This window comes from Tiliqua scincoides, chromosome 8 (assembly GCF_035046505.1).
Source record: "Tiliqua scincoides isolate rTilSci1 chromosome 8, rTilSci1.hap2, whole genome shotgun sequence".
Taxonomy (NCBI): domain Eukaryota; kingdom Metazoa; phylum Chordata; class Lepidosauria; order Squamata; family Scincidae; genus Tiliqua; species Tiliqua scincoides.
In genome coordinates this window covers 45827633-45846512 of record NC_089828.1, presented here as the reverse complement: position 1 = coordinate 45846512, position 18880 = coordinate 45827633, and the positions used below count along the sequence as shown (strand labels likewise).

General features: G+C 43.9%; 1 protein-coding gene and 1 pseudogene across 1 annotated transcript in view; both read left to right on the top strand.

Moving 5' to 3' along the window:
* The window catches only part of TAOK1 (TAO kinase 1), a 97649-nt gene that overhangs the window by 63706 nt on the left and 15063 nt on the right, over nt 1–18880 (top strand). The window contains exons 9-17 of the mRNA XM_066636667.1: nt 2639–2732; nt 3622–3703; nt 10921–11088; nt 12372–12575; nt 13849–13983; nt 15196–15432; nt 15710–15838; nt 16778–16981; nt 18605–18844. Of these exons, the coding sequence (XP_066492764.1) occupies nt 2639–2732; nt 3622–3703; nt 10921–11088; nt 12372–12575; nt 13849–13983; nt 15196–15432; nt 15710–15838; nt 16778–16981; nt 18605–18844 (1493 nt within the window). The remainder of the gene's footprint in view (nt 1–2638; nt 2733–3621; nt 3704–10920; nt 11089–12371; nt 12576–13848; nt 13984–15195; nt 15433–15709; nt 15839–16777; nt 16982–18604; nt 18845–18880) is intronic.
* Nucleotides 733–849, top strand: LOC136659678 (5S ribosomal RNA; annotated as a pseudogene).

The window sequence follows — 18880 nt, the reverse complement described above, 5'->3', positions numbered from 1 at the left end:
TAGGATCCAGGCAACTTTACATTTTGGTGAAAAACAGGCTTATTTTGAGCTGCAAAAGAGCAAAGATGGCATCACCTCGTAGATTAGGCCGTGTTGAACAGGTAGATGTACCATAGATACTCGCCCATAAGGCGAGAAATTTCTACCAATAAATCAAGTGTAGATCGTCTCCTCATCTTACCTTTGAGTTACTCAGGGGTCAAGGCTTTTCAGGCCCGTTGTATTAGCCAGGAGAAGTCTGGAGGAGCTTTAAAAGTGCCTGCAGATGGTCTGTGAAGCATCTGAGGAATGTTTTGAATGATTGCAGACAACTTACAAACATGCAGCTTTGTCAGTGGCGTCACTAGGATTCGCGTCACCTGGTGCAGGAGGCCTGTGTGTCACCCCAGGTGAGCGTGGTGATGTACCACTGCCCCGCCCCACTGGTTTTTTGGCTGTACCTTTTCTTAGAACACAGATACTTCAATGTGGTTTGTTTCACTGCATTCTGCATGAAACTACGCATTGCTATATAACATGATGGTATTATTCCTCCAAATTCTGATTTTAGTGATTTTGAAAACTTGTAGAGTCACACACACCCCTGTGTCAACTTACTAACACCTTATTGCAGCAGTTCTCAAACTTTTAGCACTGGGACCTACTTTTTAGAATGACACTCTGTCCAGGACCCATTGGAAGTGATGTCATGGCCAGAAGTGACATCATCAAGCAAATTTAAAATATTTAATAGACAGCAACTGTTACCTTGCACATGTCCAATCTCATCTGATCTTGGAAGCTAAGCAGGGTCAGGCCTGGTTAGTACTTGGATGGGAGACCGCCAGGGAATACCGGGTGCTGTAGGCTTATACCATAGTCTTTTGAGACTGAAGGTTGCCAACCAAATTAAAATAAAAGAAATAAATAAATAAGGGGAAGCCAGTCCTGTTCCATCAAGTGAATCTACTCTGAAGTAAGTCCTATTGTAGTCAATGGGCTTACTCACAGGAAAGTGTGGGTAGGACTGCAGCCTGTGAGCTCAAGCCTATGCATGTCTACTCAAAAGTCCCATAGTGGTCAATGGAGCTTACTCTGCAGTCTACCTGCAATAACAACCCCCCAAAAAGAATCGGTGAGATTTCCAGCACTCCCCAGTGCCCAGTTTAAAATTCTTCTATTTCAGGCATATCCATATAAAGACCCACCTTTGCAAGTGCAAAATAGAAAACTTCCCTTTACCAGCTCAAGCCTTTTTGTCTTTTTTAGTGGGGGGAGGCTGCCTTCTGGAGCATTTGTTGCACTCCATCTCCATCCAATTGGGACCATTCTGGTGTCCTCACATTCCGCTTTGCCTGGCCTGACCACCAGCCAAGGCATGTCTGCCTACTCGCGAATAAACGCGACATGAGGCTGCTTTACTTTCCATAGTGCTCCATAGACTCGCAACTGGGAGGGGGGACCTCCTTCTCCGTGTTTTTGGGGTCTGCATTCATTGGCTGAGGACCATTCTGACGTCCTTGGAGCCTCTCAGTCTGCCTTGACTAAGGCAAGTCCGCCTACTCGCGAGTAAACGTGGCCACGTGGCTTCGTTTTGGGCTCAGACTCGCAGCTGGGAGGGGGGAGCTTCTCCGGTGTTTTGGGGGGCTGCATTCATTGGGTTGGGACCATTCTGGTGTCATTGGATTCCTCTCAGCCTGCTCTTTCTGACACACTAAGGCAGGCACACCTACTCACGAGTAGACACGCGATACGGCTCACTTTCCATAGGGCTCCATGCATTTTTTCCTTCTGGTTTTCTGGCCTTAACTTTTGAACAAAAGGAGCGATTTCAATTCTGTTTTTTTGCATTGCACCCCACCGGCCATTCCGCATCCAACGGTGTATGGCATGACACGGTAGCTCCTAAAGCCGCAGAGTTAGCACATCTTCCCCCCAGGAACACGTCACCCCCCGGCGCGTCACCGGCCTGCAGCCCCCTGAACTCTCCTAGTGATGCCAGTGAGCTTTGTTTTACAGTTGTCAGAGCTCCTTGTCGAGTACAGCATGAGCTGCTTGTTAACTCCTAACCCAGAAGTGCCTCTTAGAATGACAGTAAACAATATAAAAAGTTTTCTGGCAGCGAAGGAAGCAGGATGCTGTGTGCTGCATTTATATTGGTGCTGCATTTGTTTTGGAAGATTTTTAAAAGTGCAAATGCTTTTCTGCAGTTTCAAACCTGGATTGTTTTTAAGCAATTCAGTGCAGTGTTTAATACTGTTACTTTAAGGGGGGAATGGCACACAGTGCTCCATAAGCACCTTGTTAATGTCTTCAAAAACAGTGGTGTGGCTCAGATTCATTCCCCCCATTCAATCAGGGCAGACAGGCTCCAGGGGAAGCTGCAGCTCCTCCTCACAAGCACCAGTCCCCAAGTTTTACCCCTGACTTAGCCAAGAGTCATGGAACATTCCATGATTGTTGGCTAAAAACCTGCCCATGGCTTATCTATGAGATTATAGGAAAATATCTACGGTACTTATATTTCTCATCAGTGCTGGATGGGTGGCTGTTGGTGACTTGGTTCTGTGGGGTTCTGTAAAGAAGCAGACATGAGCTGATGGAGGAACTGCTAGTTGCTTCACTCTCCATTAAGCACACACTTTCTCTTTCTGTGCAGCGGAAAGGAAGCCTCCTTTGTTTAATATGAATGCAATGAGTGCCTTATATCACATAGCGCAGAATGAATCCCCTACACTCCAGTCCAATGAATGGTGAGTTACCAACCAAGTGAGAAAATGTTGCAACATGTTTTGATTTTTGTTACATGGGGTTCTTAGTGGGGTGTGTGTGTGCGCGCGCGCACAACAGGGCTGTCCAAACTTTCTGGCAGGAGGGCCACATCATCTCTCTGACATTATGTCAAGGGCCAGTAAAAAAATAATTAATTTACATTTAAAATTTGAATAAATTTACACAAGTTTCCATACATGAATATATTAGAGATGGAACTTATATGATGAATGAAAGTCTTGCAATAGCTGAAGGCCTATAAAAGACCTTGCGCAAAGCAAGGTCAGCCTTTCCTTTGCTGCCACTGCTACTTCACAGATGTGAAACAGCAAGCAATGGAGGGAGCCCTTGGCCCATAGCCCACGTGAGAGGTCAAACAGTCAACCCTTGCTTTGAGAGTAGTTGCATCAGGCCAACACAGGATGCAGCAAGTCTCCAGAGGACTCATTGGAGACTGGGGGCTCCCTGTGGGCCGAATTGGGGACAAATGGCCCCTGGGCTGGGGTTTGGGCACCCCTAGTATAGAACAATATATATGGAATGAATTTGAAGAGAGAACTCTGGTGATTTTCTGTATGTGCATGCATGAGAGAGAGAGAGAGGGAAGCCTTGTGGCTGTCTCTTCTTCTGTGTGCCTGATGCTTGTGGTGGCTACTGGTACGATGGTCCCAGCCGCTATGTTTTCCTCGTCATTCTTCTTGAGTGATATGTAACTCTGGCCAAAAAGCTCAGTCACAGCTGCTGATTGCAATGCAAGAATTGCCTTGCATTCTTAAACCAAACCTGGGAAATGGGTCTGACAAAGCAAAATCATGATCAATTTTTACCTTGATTTTAATGTTAAAACTGGCTTTTTTCCAATCCTTGTAGGTCTGATTATTTTCGAAACTTTGTAGATTCCTGCCTCCAGAAAATCCCCCAAGACAGGCCTACATCAGAGGAACTCTTGAAGGTTAGCTTGACTCTTCTAATTATTCATTTCTGCTTTTCTTCTCCCCTCCCCCACATGTTAGTTTCTTTGTGAATCCCAGCTTTTGAAACTCCTGCTTGCCAGTTTTTGCCAAGACCAGATAGTGCTTTGGTGCTTTGTACAAGGCCTGATGGTCAGTTGTGTTTATGAGTAACTGGTCACTTTCCCCCTCCCAGCAGCAGGTTTGCTGAGCTTTTTATTCATATACTCTCATCTCACAACTGCCACTGAGTAATAGACCTCCATTACGTTTTCATGCCTGACAGCAAGTTCTGTTAGTATGAGATGAAAGACATGATTTGGAATGAAAAAACTTGGGCAGACATCACAAACAGGTTGGCATAGGTTTGCTGTTTTCAAAAATGGTCATTGGTAATCCTCCTCCAGCACCTGTCTCATGAACCTACGTGAGGTTCCTGCAGCCATCAAATTATTGATTTTGGGGTGTAACAAACCCAGTGGTAACATTCACAGAGCTATGTCAGTGAATCTTTGGCACTTACGCAGCAAGGTACTGAAATACTGGGAAATAAGTATATTTCCATCTGATCACTCAGCACCTTCGCAAGTGGCTGCTCATTTTCTGGCACTCTGTATGAAATGACAAATATGGGCTGTCATTTGTGATATTATGTGACACTGCATTTTACTTTCCAAGCTGTAATCCCATAAGAGTAAGTTTTTAAGGGAACATGGAAATTGGAACAATCTGAGGAAAATAAAGGAAGAGAACCTGAAGAGCCACTTTCAGTAGCAGTAGCTTTCTGCCTTTGTACAGCTTATTTCCAGAGCAGCTCCATAGCTAAGGAGTGACAGATAGGGAGACCTACAGCTGCATTTCAGCCCAGGAAACATCTGTGATGGTACCAAAGATTTCTGACGACAATGCTTTTGAAAGGTGAAGTGCATGAACAAATTGCTGACCTAGATGATGAATCTTGCATTTTTGGTGCCAATCTACTCTTCTACAAGACTCATTTGGAAGATTGCAGAAGGATATTAATATAGGACATTGGTCATCCTAAAGAAAGACTTTAAAGAAATAAGACCCAGCCTTAAGAAGCTGCTTGATAATGGTGCTGGGGTTTCACTGTCAGCTGTTTGTGATGTAATGCATGATCTCATGGGGGGGAAATACAGTGAAACAGAAAGGTCAAAGCTTTAACTTCTTGCATCTTTTATGGGTCCAGTTCAGTTTTATGCTCCACAACAGAAAAATAAATCTCTGATGCTAGTATCTTCAGCACTTGGAGCTGGCATAGTAGTGGGCCTTATATTTTCTATTGAAAGAGTGGGAAGTGCAGCTGAGACTATTTGATCTCTCAGAAATTTGGTTGGAAGACAAATATTGTGCTGCACTGGAATTGGAAGCTTCTTTGGAAGAATGCTCTCATATAGGATGTGTGACTGACTTTCTTTGTAGTTAATAATGGCCGATTCTGTGATGTGGACACTGAGGCATTCTGAAAGTGGATGTGACAGCAGTGAGCTAACAAATCAAAAGATAAGCAGGAGTCTTCGCATGGGCTGCTTCCCCCCTCCTGGATTATGTACTGCAGCATGCCCAGAAACAAGAAGAAAACCTTTGCATGACCTGACAGCATGAGAGCATTGTTATGTCATTAAATACATCATGAAGTCCATATCGAACAGAATACATAGAACAGTTAGTGCACATAGCTGCTTCCTCCATTACTGAGTCAAGTTTCCAAGGATGAAGTTACTGCACTGGACCAGATAGGCTGTTCATTGCTTTCTGGAGTACTGGGTTCTCATAACACTATTCCAACGTATTTCCAAGTGTGAGCTATGTTTGTTGTATTAAATGCTACCTGCATTGGGCACTGCTTTTCAAAGCAGACCCCACAGGTTGATGATGGAATCGCTTTTCCAAAGGATCAGGCCACTTATGTCTGTAACATCTTTCAGTGGCGTTCAAGGCAAACACAATAAGGTGTGGAGTTAACTAGAGTTTATGTCTAATAATGCCGGTTTCAGCTGATGCAGTTAGCATTGTATCTCTATGGAACGGATGCTGTGCACTCATTTCACATACAAGTCCTGTATGACAATAATACATATTAGATATCTACCATATACGTATTTCTTGTCCCATCACGCAGCCAGCTAAAGTGTGTACTGTTATGCATAACTTCCTCAGTATTTTGTTTTCAGGCTTGACTCTGAAAATAGGCAGTTTTTCATACAGCCCAGTATTGCAGCACTGCATAGGCAGTGACCTCCAAGAAACTGGAGTTACTGATGCCTCTGTGAAAATGAGTCTTTGGCATCAATATAATGGAGTCAGTAATGAATGGTACGCATTATGTGAGGCCCCTCTGTGGAATACTAATCCTTGCTGAAGCAATACAATGCATGAAATGGGACACGTTTTGGATGGAGAGGAACAGTAGTAAATATTTGGATGTTCTTGATCCAATAATAAGGCATATGAAGATGCTGTTTAAGAAAAGAAATTCTGCACAATTCTAGGCACAGTTTGATATGATAGTGGGATTTAAATTTAAAACAAAAACCCATCCTGAATTCTGAAACTGGCTGCTTTGATACTGTAGTACACTATGAGGTGAGTTGAAATACCAACCAAGACTCTCATTCGAGTATAGTCAAGTTTTGTGAATCCATAGTACAAAGAGGAAATCCTTATGCTGCTTGTAGTGTAACAAAACAATGCAGCTTCATCACTGATTGCAACAGCTCCATTCAGATGCAGCTTTGAGACTCTTGCATTTCGTGGAAAATGGCCCTGCAGGCTATAATGAATTCCAACACAGACTGATCGACATAAGAAATCTTACTGACCCAGTCAAGAAGCAAAGTTACCCACTTTGACTTTATACTTCATTGGTCAATCAGTAAGACTGCTAAGAAAGCTTCAAGCAGGACTGCCGTGAGAAACATTAAAAATGCTCAGAAAATGACTGGCATTGCAACAGCAAGAGGAGAATCACTTGCAAACATTCTCAAGATTGATCTGTCGCCAACCAGCAGTTGACTTGCAACAAAGCCAGCTGAACAGGTTTTGTTTTGAGAACTAGAGAGGACATTAGAGAGTTGACATTTTTCATTCATAAGCACATCTCTACTTACAGCATGCATTGCTGATTTTATGTCTATGATGAGGTAGATAAGAGGCAAACAATCCATCAACTACTCACATGCGCGATACGCAGCTGATTCTCTTCATACAGTGGGCCCTCCTTATTTACAGGCTCAGCATGTGCGAATGCCATGTCCATGCCTCAGGGCCTCCCAGGCGTGACTGGAAGCCACTTCTGGTCATATCACATGTGCAAACTGGAAATGACTTCTGATCATGTCTGGGAGGACTTCTGAGGAGGCTGGCGTGACCTCTGGGTAATTTATTGTGGCACCGGCTCCATGGCTATCTGTGGATTTCAGCATTTGCACGGGCTCGTGGAACCAATCCCCCATGGATACCAAGGGCCCACTGTATTTGATGGCTATGTTTAAATCTCCATCAAAGAATGTGGAAGGCAGAGAATGTCTATGTCAAATCTCCTAGATGTAATAACCATTGAATGTGACATTCTTGTCCTGCATTTCAGTGGTACCTGTAAGAATGTCCCTCCCAGATGCCCTGACCCCCGACTTACCCTGGAGCAGGCACCCCATGCCCAGGGTGAGGAGGCTTCCCTGCCCTTGAAGGGGGCAAAGTAGGTTGGCTCACCCCAGCCAGCCAGAGGGGGCTGGCAGGGCAAACAAGGAACATTGCAGGAAACAAGCCAGGAACAGGAAAGGCCTTTTCTGCCCCACCTGGAGGAAGGGGAGGGGCCAAAGGGGACGGGCTTGCTCCATAAAACAGGGAGGCCAGGGATGAGAGGCGGTCAGTGTGAAGCAGGGAGCTGTGAGGTAAACAGCTCCTAGGCCAGGTTTGGTAGCTCTGCTAGGGAGGGAGGACAAGGGTGCTGGAACCTCCTCCCCCCTTTAGCTTATCTGAGGCCTCCCTGGGGGTGGAACAAGCCTGCTCCAGGCCCCTCTAGGGCAGGGACCCTACAAAAAATAAGGAATTATGCAGGCAACTACAAAAAAGTTTTTGCAGAGATTGACATAAGAATAATCACCATTGGTTGTGATAAGGATGAGGTGGCTGAAGCATTGGATATTCCTATGAGTATTTAGAAGACTGAAAGACCTACAGAAGTCTCTAGGGAGAAGCAGTTATTCGTATATTCCTCATGCTACATATAGTAGCATTTTCAGACATACACTTTACAATGACAGAGGTCTAGTAGTATTGATGTTTTAGTATTTTACTCAGATTATGCTGACAGGTGACCCAACAAATATATCCTCCATATCTGTTAGGAGGAGATTGGTTCCTTTTAAATGCTCCATAGTGCTGCAGGCTCATGTTTTCAGAGACTGTGATGTTGACCAGTAAAACTAGTATGAAAATTGGAGTAATGAATGCTAACCCAGAAGCATTCCTTCAGTGCAAAGATGCCAGTTCTTCAAATTTAGGCTGGAGAAAGAAAGATGTATTTTGCTGGTGCTGCAATCAAAGACACAAGACTTCTGATTGCTTTGGTATGCAAACATTTCTCACTGACTTGCCTGCAGCATAACACTACAAGGTCACTTACATCATTGCTTATATTTGTATAACTACAGCATATGCACACACAAATTAACCCCTTCAGCTAGTTGACACACACATTTTCTGCTTAGTACGAACTGGATGGCATGCTGTTGCCCTCAGAAATGTTCTGCATCTTCCAGCTGAACTGATAGTAACTTGTGTCTCCATGAAACAGTGGATAATAAAGTGTACCTGTCAGAATGGCAGGCATTTTCCTGGCACTCTGCAAATTTGTAGATGGGATACATTGCAATTTATTTCCTCAACGTGTACTTCCGTATTTAGTATTATCCTGGTTAGGGGCGGTCATTGCATTTTGTACACTGATAACCCTGTTACTTGAGATCTATTTTACTCAAGATGCCAAGATTGAATCTGGGGAGGGCCCTGCATTTGTTAACAAATTTTGATTTTTTTTCAGGGGTTTTTTAACTTTTAAAAGTATTTTAATATCTGCCTCTGTCACTTCACATTGTTTCTTGATAGAGCTCTGGGGATGTTGTTTGCTTTATTGTACCGCGAACTCTGTAATCTGATAAATTGTGTGGATGGAGGACCCTTATGTAGGTCACTAGAGGTGTGATAATGATGGATTACTAGTGTCCATTTTGGAAAATGATATCCAAACCAATTTGCTGGTTATGCCTGCCTGAGTTTCTCTTACTCCAAGTCCATGTCATGTGCCTCATACAGGTAGAAATTGCTATCAGGCATGAGATTGTTACAGAGATCATTACAGGTTCAGGATAAGTTATATCAGTCAATAGTCCTCATGTGCTTGGCCCTTGGCTGATGTAAGTCAACCTGTCGCTATTTAGTTAACAGAATATTATCTTTTTATTCTGGTGTGTGTTTGAATGTGTGCATGAACTTACCAATACATGCATCCCAGTGGATTTTTTTATTTCATTTTCTCAGTATAATTTTTTTGGGGGGGAAGATAACTGATTTTATTCCCAACTTCTTTCTCTGGCATAGATTGCTTTACACGTTGTTTGCTGCCTTTAAAATGCCTTGCTGTTTCTCTTTCTCATCTTCCTTGTGTCCCTATAGATTTAATTTCCTTTGCTCTACTGACAGAAAGCAGCAACAACTAGTAAATGGTAAAAATGCTACTCTGTTAATGGTTCTCCATACACCTGTCACGGTAAAGATACTTTCTCTATTAAACAAAACAAAACATGATGCTCCATCATTCTAGCCCAGACCATTCAGCTGTCCAGTCCAGTGCTCTCCCTGGAAGTGGCTCTCCAGGTGGCAGAGAGGGGTCTTTCCCAGCGGGTTAGGACAGACAAAAGAAAATATTTCTTTACTCAGTGTGTGGTTGGTCTGTGGAACTCCTTGCCACAGGATGTAGTGCTGGCGTCTAGCCTAGACGCCTTTAAAAGGGGATTGGACAAGTTTCTGGAGGAAAAATCCATTATGGGGTACAAGCCATGATGTGTATGCGCAACCTCCTGATTTTAGAAATGGGTTATGTCAGAATGCCAGATGCAAGGTAGGGCACCAGGATGAGGTCTCTTGTTATCTGGTGTGCTCCCTGGGGCATTTGGTGGGCCACTGTGAGATACAGGAAGCTGGGCTAGATGGGCCTATGGCCTGATCCAGTGGGGCTGTTCTTATGTTCTTATGTTCTTGCTACCTGAGATCCATTCTACTTAAGATGCTGGGCACTGAGCCTGGAGACCCTGCATGCAAAGCATTTACAACTGAGCTCTAGTCCCTCCCAACATGCCCATGTGTGTGCAAGTGTTGTGCAATCTAGCCATGTTGTTCTATAGCCCCAGCTTTGGATGAATTCCTCTCCAAATGTGATTTGCCTTCTATTGTGATGTTTAAAAAATTACTCAGTTAAAACATTACTCAGTTAGCTTCAGAAGAATTGGAAGGTCTTGTTTGAGTGAATCCAGAACTACAGATACTGATGAGCTTTGGTCATCACCACCCGTCCAGGGTGACTGACTTCAGGTGCATTTTTAAATGTGCAGTGATGGCAATTTTTTCCTCCGTAGCTCAATTTACTTGCCTGTTCATTCTTAATGTGGAATGCACTTTTTTCTCCTGAATATCAACTACAACACCATTTAATCTGTTCTCCTCTTTTATGGTTGTCAGCCTTCCAGGTAGGTGGTTGCATCATGGCAGGTTTGTCGTCCTCCCCCTTAAACTTGTGAGGATCATCAGTTTTAATGGATTCAGGCATAAAGCAGGGTGTGTTTGTGCCTCCAACCATCCTGGACATTAGATTTACTGATAAAACAGGCCTTGTCTAAATTAAGAATAAAAATAGTTGATCTCAAATTCCAAGGCTCTGTCTGGTCTCTTCAAGCTGAGCAGCTTCTGTCACTTTCCACGTGCAGTTTTCTGCAGGCTTTTGCTAGTTACTTTATGGGCTTACACCTGATGAGGGCTTTGCCAGAAGATCATACTGTTGATTGACATCCATACCGTACCATGCTCCAAAGAGAGAAGGGTACTATCTTTGTGCCCGTAGCTATTATGAGCTGGGTGAAGGACAGCGTGTACAACCTCAGATTTGGGAGCACCAACCACTTGCTTATGTGTTCTGCTGCAGCATGTATTTGTCCTCCGGGAGCGCCCCGAAACAGTGTTAATAGACCTGATCCAGAGAACAAAGGATGCAGTCAGAGAACTGGACAATCTGCAGTATCGTAAAATGAAGAAACTCCTCTTCCAGGAAGCGCACAATGGACCTGCAGCTGAAGCCCAGGAGGAGGAGGAGGTAAAAGCAGAGGGGGTAGACAAGGGCAGGGTGTACCCTGTACCCTTAAAGTCATGGGTGAACTGCAGCAACTATCAGACATGCCATTCTTCCCAACATCGTATAAGCATATTGCTTCAGATGCCAGTGGTTGAAGTGGCAACCGTGAAAATTGTTTGGAAGAATCGCATCCTGGTGAAGAGTGTCTTGTGACAAAACGTACTCTTTTTTTTTTTTTGTACCCTTTGCTGGATTTTTTGCCTGCTGAGTTCTCCCCTAGGGCAAGGGAGTCTGTCAAAAAGAGTTCACAGGTGGAAATTCTTCTTTCACAACAGTATTCAGTATTGTAGAGTCCATACTACTCTCTGTGACACAATTGCTGACAGTCGAAATGTCTCTGTTTACGACAGCCCTGTAGTAGAGCTCAAGAACTCAGTGATCTATACTAGGCCAGCCAGTAAGCTTGGGACTAAGGCAGTAATTTTATACGTACTTACTTGAGCATAAGTCCCAGTGACCTCAATGAAACTTAGGTCTGAGTAGACATGTATAGAATTATGCTGTAAAATTTGCACCCAAGTGTGAGCCTGATGTTCTTACCCACTGATATCTTTCTGGTGAGCTGTAGGGGCCAGTTTGTAGGGGCCAGTAAATAATTTGCCAAACCAAAGAAACAGTTCCCTTTCCTGAAAGATTTGCATGGAAGCTTTCTTAATCACTCATAGATCTAAATCAGGGGTGCCCAAACCCGGCCCGGGGGCCACTTGCGGCCCTTGAGGCCTCTCAATGCGGCCCTCAGGGAGCCCCCAGTCTCCAGTGAGCCTCTGGCCCTCGGGAGATCTGTTGAAGCCCACACTGGGCCAACACAACTTCTCTCAGCGTGAGGGTGACTGTTTGACCTCTCGTGTGAGCTGTGGGATGAGAGCTCCCTCCACTGCTTGCTCTTTCACATCTGTGATGCAGCAGCGGCAGCAAAGGAAAGGCCAGCCTTGCTTTGTGCAAGGCCTTTTATAGGCATTGAGCTATTGCAAGACTTTCATTCATTCATATAAGTTCATCTTTAATATATTCATTTATGTAAACTTATGTAAATTTATTCAAATTTTAAATGTAAATTAATTCTCTGACACAGTGTCAGAGAGCTGATGTGGCCCTCCTGCCAAAAACTTTGGACACCCCTGACCTAAATGATCACTGAGCTGAAAAAAGCCCTAAAAACAGTAGCCCTGCAGGAAAACTCCCTTGTTTTTAACCACTGCCATGGAATGTGCTGCTAATCTTCAAATCATTCCATCTTCCTTTAGGAGCAAGACCATGGCGTGGGCCGGACGGGAACGGTGAACAGTGTCGGCAGCAATCAATCCATTCCTAGCATGTCCATTAGTGCCAGTAGCCAAAGCAGTAGTGTTAATAGTCTTCCAGATGCCTCGGATGACAAGAGCGAGCTGGATATAATGGAGGGGGACCACACAGTGATGTCCAACAGCTCAGTCATTCACTTGAAGCCGGTAATTTACACAGGTGCCTGGGAAGTTTAGTGGGAATTTGTGACTTTTGGCTCTTGGGCTTCACAAGAGAGATTTGCAACATCAGTTGTTTGAAGCAGGAAGCAGTGCGAACATGATTGTAGGCAGCATTAAAGGCAGCATTAAAGATAAGTGTATGTGCTATCTTAACTCAGGCATCACAAAATGTACAAACTATGTGTGGGTGTGGATGCAGGATGTAGAAGCTGGGTGAGAAAGTGGGGAGGGATTCATTGGGGAATCTTAACAATAAACCTTCTGTTTGGAATTAAAGAAGGGATTTGGGTCTGGTAAAAGCATTTTACGGGACTGAGCAGGCGTGACACAAGTGTGTACAGCTCATGCTGAAGGAAGAGTGCCATGAACTTGGGACAGAAAATGTCAGATACACGTCTATGGAGTAAGGTAGAAGAATGAGGTCAATAAGTCTTCTCCCTGTTTGTTGGAGGTTGCAACCAATGGAAAGCTGAAGCAGAGCAAAGAAAACCAGGAAAGTTCTCTTGCACAGTCCCATTGAAATGAATGGAATGTGCAAGAGCCCCAAAGTGTGTTCTTGGGCAACTCCCTTTCTTTTTAGTGGGATTCAAACAGGTGAACTTTCCCACCATGTTGTACCCTGGTAGGTCAGAGCTCTCTGCTTTTCTGAATGGTACCTCAAGTGTATCATTCCCTGCAGCCACCAAGGCAGATTGTAGTTGCTTCAGACAGTGGGAGTATTGGCAGCAGTCTTATTCTTGAATTGTACAGCACAGGCTTTCTGAATTCCTTTTTCACTGCAAATGGCAAGAGCAGGTGTAGGTTACTCTGAATTGCTTGCCAAATGATGTTCTAGATGCCCTTTCTGGACTTTTTTAGTTTTAACTTACAATATGACTGTTGTGGCTCTTGATGCAGTTCAAGTTCGTAAGGGTGAACTACATCTGATTATGTTTCTGAAGTTTGTTGGATGATTGCAGCACAGAGAGAGAGTGCAAGTGGTATGTGATACATAGGTTGTGTGGCAGGAGCCCACCAAACACTTCAGATTTGCTTTTTTCTCTCCTGCTGTTCACAGTTGCTCCTTTTGTAACTGAGTCTGTTAATGAAATGCCTAGCATTGTAACCAGTGGAGCCTTTTTTTAGTCTTATACATTCAGCTGGTTGACAACAGTTGACTTTTCAAAATCCATGTGAATGTGGAACACTTGTAACCAGAATCATCATGTGGTAACAGAGGTTTCTTTTAAAATGGCATCATATTTCCATTGCTGTCAAGGAGGAAGAAAACTACGGAGAAGATTCAGACCCTAGGTCGAGAGCTTCAGAGCCACAATCTCCACCCCAAGTGTCTCGCCACAGGTCCCATTACCGCAATCGAGAGCACTTTGCTACCATACGCACAGCATCGCTGGTAGGTTGACTTCCTCTCCCACCTTCCTTTTCTGGAGTGATTTTGGCACTTAGCTGCTATCTTCAGTGAGAGAGACTCTTAAGTTTCACACTGTGTGCTGACATAAGGCTTTTTTCAAACTGAAATGAAGAGATTTGTGCAAAGTACTGCCATTTCTCCTAAAATCAAAGTTCTTCCTATAAATCTGTGCCTAGCACCAACCTATGTTGGCTTATGTTTCAGCTACTTGGACCTCTTTGAAGCCTTTATTTATTTAGAATTAATGTTTTATTCTTGCTCTTCCTGAGAGGGTTCAGACATGGCTTGCGTGGGGTTCTTTGCAGTCTCTGATTTAACTATGGCGCATGCCCATTCTTGCTTTGCTACAAGCATGCCACAGCTCTGGTTTTATGTATCTACCAAATGTATATCCCACTTTTTCAGGTAAGACAACCAAGGGAGCTTACTAGTATAAAGTAATATAATACAGCTTAAAACAAATAATAAATCCAATTTGAACTAAGTTAAAGATCTCTTCTCAAGCATGAACCCTTCTTCAACCTGCATTTAAAATCAGGCAAGGAGGGAGCCAGTCTGACTTCCCTCGTTACTTTTAAAATTGTGAGTGCTAGTCTTTCCAGATTATCTTAATGAACAGGTATATTCATACAGAAGTATGTGGTCTTCAGAATAACTAGGTGGCATGCCATTCATAGATTATTCACTGCGTTCAGCATGTTTTTTTATCTTGGGCCGTCAGACATTAATATCAGGAAACGTTAACAGCCACACTTAGAATGCAGATTTTTAATGGGGTGTGTGTGTGTATATATTTGTACTTGGAAGCCACTGAAATTATTGAAAAAATCTAGGTGGGAGAATTATATGGACCATTTAGGAATGCACAGGAATCGGCTGCCTTGATCTTAAAAATAAAGTTCAATTTGTTGATAGCGAGAGCCTGCCTTCATCTTCTATGAAAAGTAAATTTTCCTCTCCTGATATCTGAGATTACAATATATGTGTCTTTCCCTCTCCCATGAATGCTGTTCTCCTGTTCATGGTTGCTTGCTGTGAGAACAGAAACTTGTACCACAGTTAGCAAGCAACTACTAAAATTATGGGGATGCCCCTAAAATTCCCAACAACAGTTCATTTTGTTGCATAGGTATGTGAATAGTGGTACCAGATCAGAGTACATGAGCGTCTGTGAGTTACCCTGTCTCCCTTCAGGTGACAAGGCAAATGCAAGAACATGAGCAAGACTCCGAGCTCCGAGAGCAGATGTCTGGCTACAAGCGCATGCGGCGGCAGCACCAGAAGCAGCTTATGGCCCTGGAGAACAAGCTGAAGGCTGAGATGGATGAGCATCGTCTTCGGCTGGACAAGGACCTCGAAACTCAACGCAACAACTTTGCAGCGGAAATGGAGAAGCTCATTAAAAAGCACCAGGCAGCTATGGAGAAGGAGGTAGGGATCCTCTTAATATTCATTCTGTCAAGGTTGTTGTACTGCAAATGGTTAGTCTCCCTTTTGAAGAAGACCAGATGGTGCTTGAGCCTCTGATGTGACTCTCTTGAAGATCTGCACAGCTTCTCTGTATCCTTAAGGGGTGTTTGAACTTGGATAGAAGGAAGGAACACATTGTGCTGTACTGGTTTCTTTATTGTGCATGTGTTTGATACAGATGTTTTGATATGTAGTTATTGTGTAGCCTTGAACTTGCTCTTTCTTGGCCTTGGGGTAGGCAAAAGTAATGGCCAATGAAGAGAAGAAGTTCCAGCAGCACATTCAAGCCCAACAAAAGAAGGAACTAAACAGCTTCCTGGAATCTCAGAAAAGAGAGTACAAACTGCGCAAGGAACAACTCAAAGAGGTAATCCCACCTCCTAGAGAGCAAGTGCCCTGAGGAGTAAGCATGCTTGGTGTTTCACTAGTATATGATCTCACTGACAGTCTAGTGAAGTTGTGTGTGTGTGTGTGTGTGTGTGTGTGTGTGTGTGTGTGTGTCATCATAAGGCATCTTCCCTGCAGAAATTGGTGGTAAATGATTCCCATGAAAGGGTCTTGCTTAGCAGGATCTTTGAAACAAGTACAGCGGACTCTCCTTGTCGGCAGTCTTGGCATTCGTGGATTGGAGCATCCACGGATGCTGACCCCATGCCTCAGAGGGTCTCCCAGACACAATTGGAAGCCACTTCCCAGTTTGTGTTGGTGACTTCCAGTTGCATCTGGAAGGCCTTGTGAGGCTGTGGGAGGCCAGTGTGACCTCCAGAGGGCCCAGTGTGATGTACCAGTAAGTTACTGTGACCCTGACCTCTTGCTGATTTCAGTATCTGATCCCCCATGGATACTGAGGGCCCACTGTATTGCATTTGGATAGTTTCACATTAGTAAGCAAATACGTTTTAACATTTATGGATTTGACCCTTGCAACATCCATCTTAGTTGGGGTGGTGGTATTCCTGTTATATTGTGTCCAGACTAGCAAAAAGTGCTGTCCAGAATCTTGCACATTACAGACCTTGTATATGGAATGGAAAGCACCTCCTTCTCAGCATGGACTTATCTGTTCCTGTAGAAGTATTTCTCCTTGGTATTCAACACTCCTGCACCTCAATGTGTTCCAATTGGTAGGATGCATCTAGCTTCTGTGTACTTGTGTTGTGTTCACTTGCAATGCTAAAAGGTTCAGATCAGTTGCAAAACTAAAAGGTTCAGAAAAGCGTGTCTGTTTGAGATCCAAGCCACCTGGCTTGTCTAGCACTGAGGAAATTGCTGTGATGAGAATTTCAAGTAACTCTGTTACTTTCAGGAGCTGAATGAGAACCAGAGCACTCCCAAGAAGGAGAAGCAAGAGTGGTTGTCCAAGCAGAAAGAGAACATTCAGCACTTCCAGGCAGAAGAGGAGGCAAACCTGCTCCGGCGCCAGAGGCAGTATTTGGAACTAGAGTGCCGCCGCTTTAAGAGAAGAATGCTGCTTGGGCGCCACAACTTGGAGCAGGATCTTGTCCGGGAGGTGTGTATGGAGATGGGGGGGAGGGCAGTAGTGTGGTGGTGGGGCTGCTGACGGCGCTTGACTAAAAACCAAGTATTTGCCACTGTACGTCAGAGCTAGACTTGTGGTAGTTGCATATGTTTTCAGTTCTTGGTTGGGTTCTCCACATTCATTCCATTCCTGTCATTTCTTTTATCAAATGAAAGTTGAGTGTAGAAGCAGGGAATAGTTGGCTCTTTGTCCTCAGACCACTGACTAGAAAGGCCTGTGCTAACTCTTCTGACTAAGCACTCCTCTAGGATACAGGTACAGGCTTTCACAGCTCTATTATATTTATAGGGTACTTCCTTCTTAATTCTGTTGGCAATGGCCTGTTTTACTTTGATTAACTCAGAGTGCAAACTGTTAAGGACAGTTTATCTGGATTATTGTAGTATAAGTAGACCTGAGGTTATGGGTATAGTGCGGGTCTTGGCTTTAGTGTATTTCACTATACATTTAACTTCCACAGGCAGACAAGGATGACTTGCCCGTACCAGATGGTCAGTACTCTTAGACGTGCTACAGAAAGTAGCATAAGGATGTATTTTGAAAGCCAGTATTAAAACAAAAATGCTCACTCCTCTTGTAGTCTGTGGGATTTATTCAGTAATCTGAGCAGAAAGTAATGTTTCCTGGTTTTGCCCTTTCATACCTGTTGCCTGAGTGGCATGCCAGAGGACTTATCTGGGTGTGAGGTGTATATGGAATCCCCTACAGCAAAATAGTACTAAAAAAACAACCAAAATCAACAAGGTTTAGAGCAACTAAGGCTAAAGCATTTAAAGAACCTCTTTATCTGGCTCTTCAAGCACCTCCACCAGCTGCTCTCAGCTGCTGAGCCGTGTTGAGGTGTCACTGCTGAAAGGGCAGTCTGCACAATGATTGGGCTCTTTCATATTTTGAAAATATTATCAAGATTTGAATATTTTCTCTTCTGTCATTTGTAGTTGAGTTTGTTAGTGAGAAAAAAGTGCTTCTTTGTGGTCATGACCTGCTTAGTGACATCACTTTCAGCCCTCAGCAGGCATCATGAATACTATTTGGTCCTCTAAATGCAATGAGTTTGACATACCTGTCTTGAAACTTTTCCAATAAAACAACAAATCAGAGTGCTAAAGGGGAAGAGCACATGAGAATAAAGGGGAAGAGCACATAAATATGTGGAGAGTAGATAGAGAAATGTTTCTCCTTTTAGTATTGGTGGTTATCCAGTGAGCTTGTTTAACAGTAGATTTTGGGATAGATGAAAAATATTTCTTAAAACAATAATTAACTCACTATCACAAAATCCTGTTTGATGGCTTTAGAAAAGGGGTAGGCAGTGACTTGACCACTATTAGCCAGGATAGATAAGTAAAACTGCCATGTTCAGTGGCATTCTCTTAAATACCAGGTGTGGCAAGCAAATGGTGGGAAGGTGTCCATTACCTTTGTTGCCCCATTTGCATGCTTTCAAAGGCATCTGGTTGGGTGCTGTTGGAAGCAGAATGTTGGACTAGGTGGACCTTTTGGTCTGATGCAGCAAGGCAAGTTCCTTCCAGAAGCCGGTTTTCTGTTCCACACATAATGTGAAGGGCTAATAGTCAGTTGCTTGTGATCCAGGAGCTAAACAAGAGGCAGACCCAGAAGGACCTGGAACATGCAATGTTGCTGCGTCAGCATGAGTCGATGCAAGAGCTGGAGTTCCGACACCTCAACACCATCCAGAAGATGCGCTGTGAGCTGATTAGGCTGCAACACCAGACAGAGCTCACCAACCAGCTGGAGTACAACAAGCGGCGTGAACGCGAGCTAAGGCGTAAGCACGTCATGGAGGTCCGGCAGCAGCCCAAGAGTCTCAAGGTATGTTTTAGATCCCAGTTAGAGGTTGCTCCATGT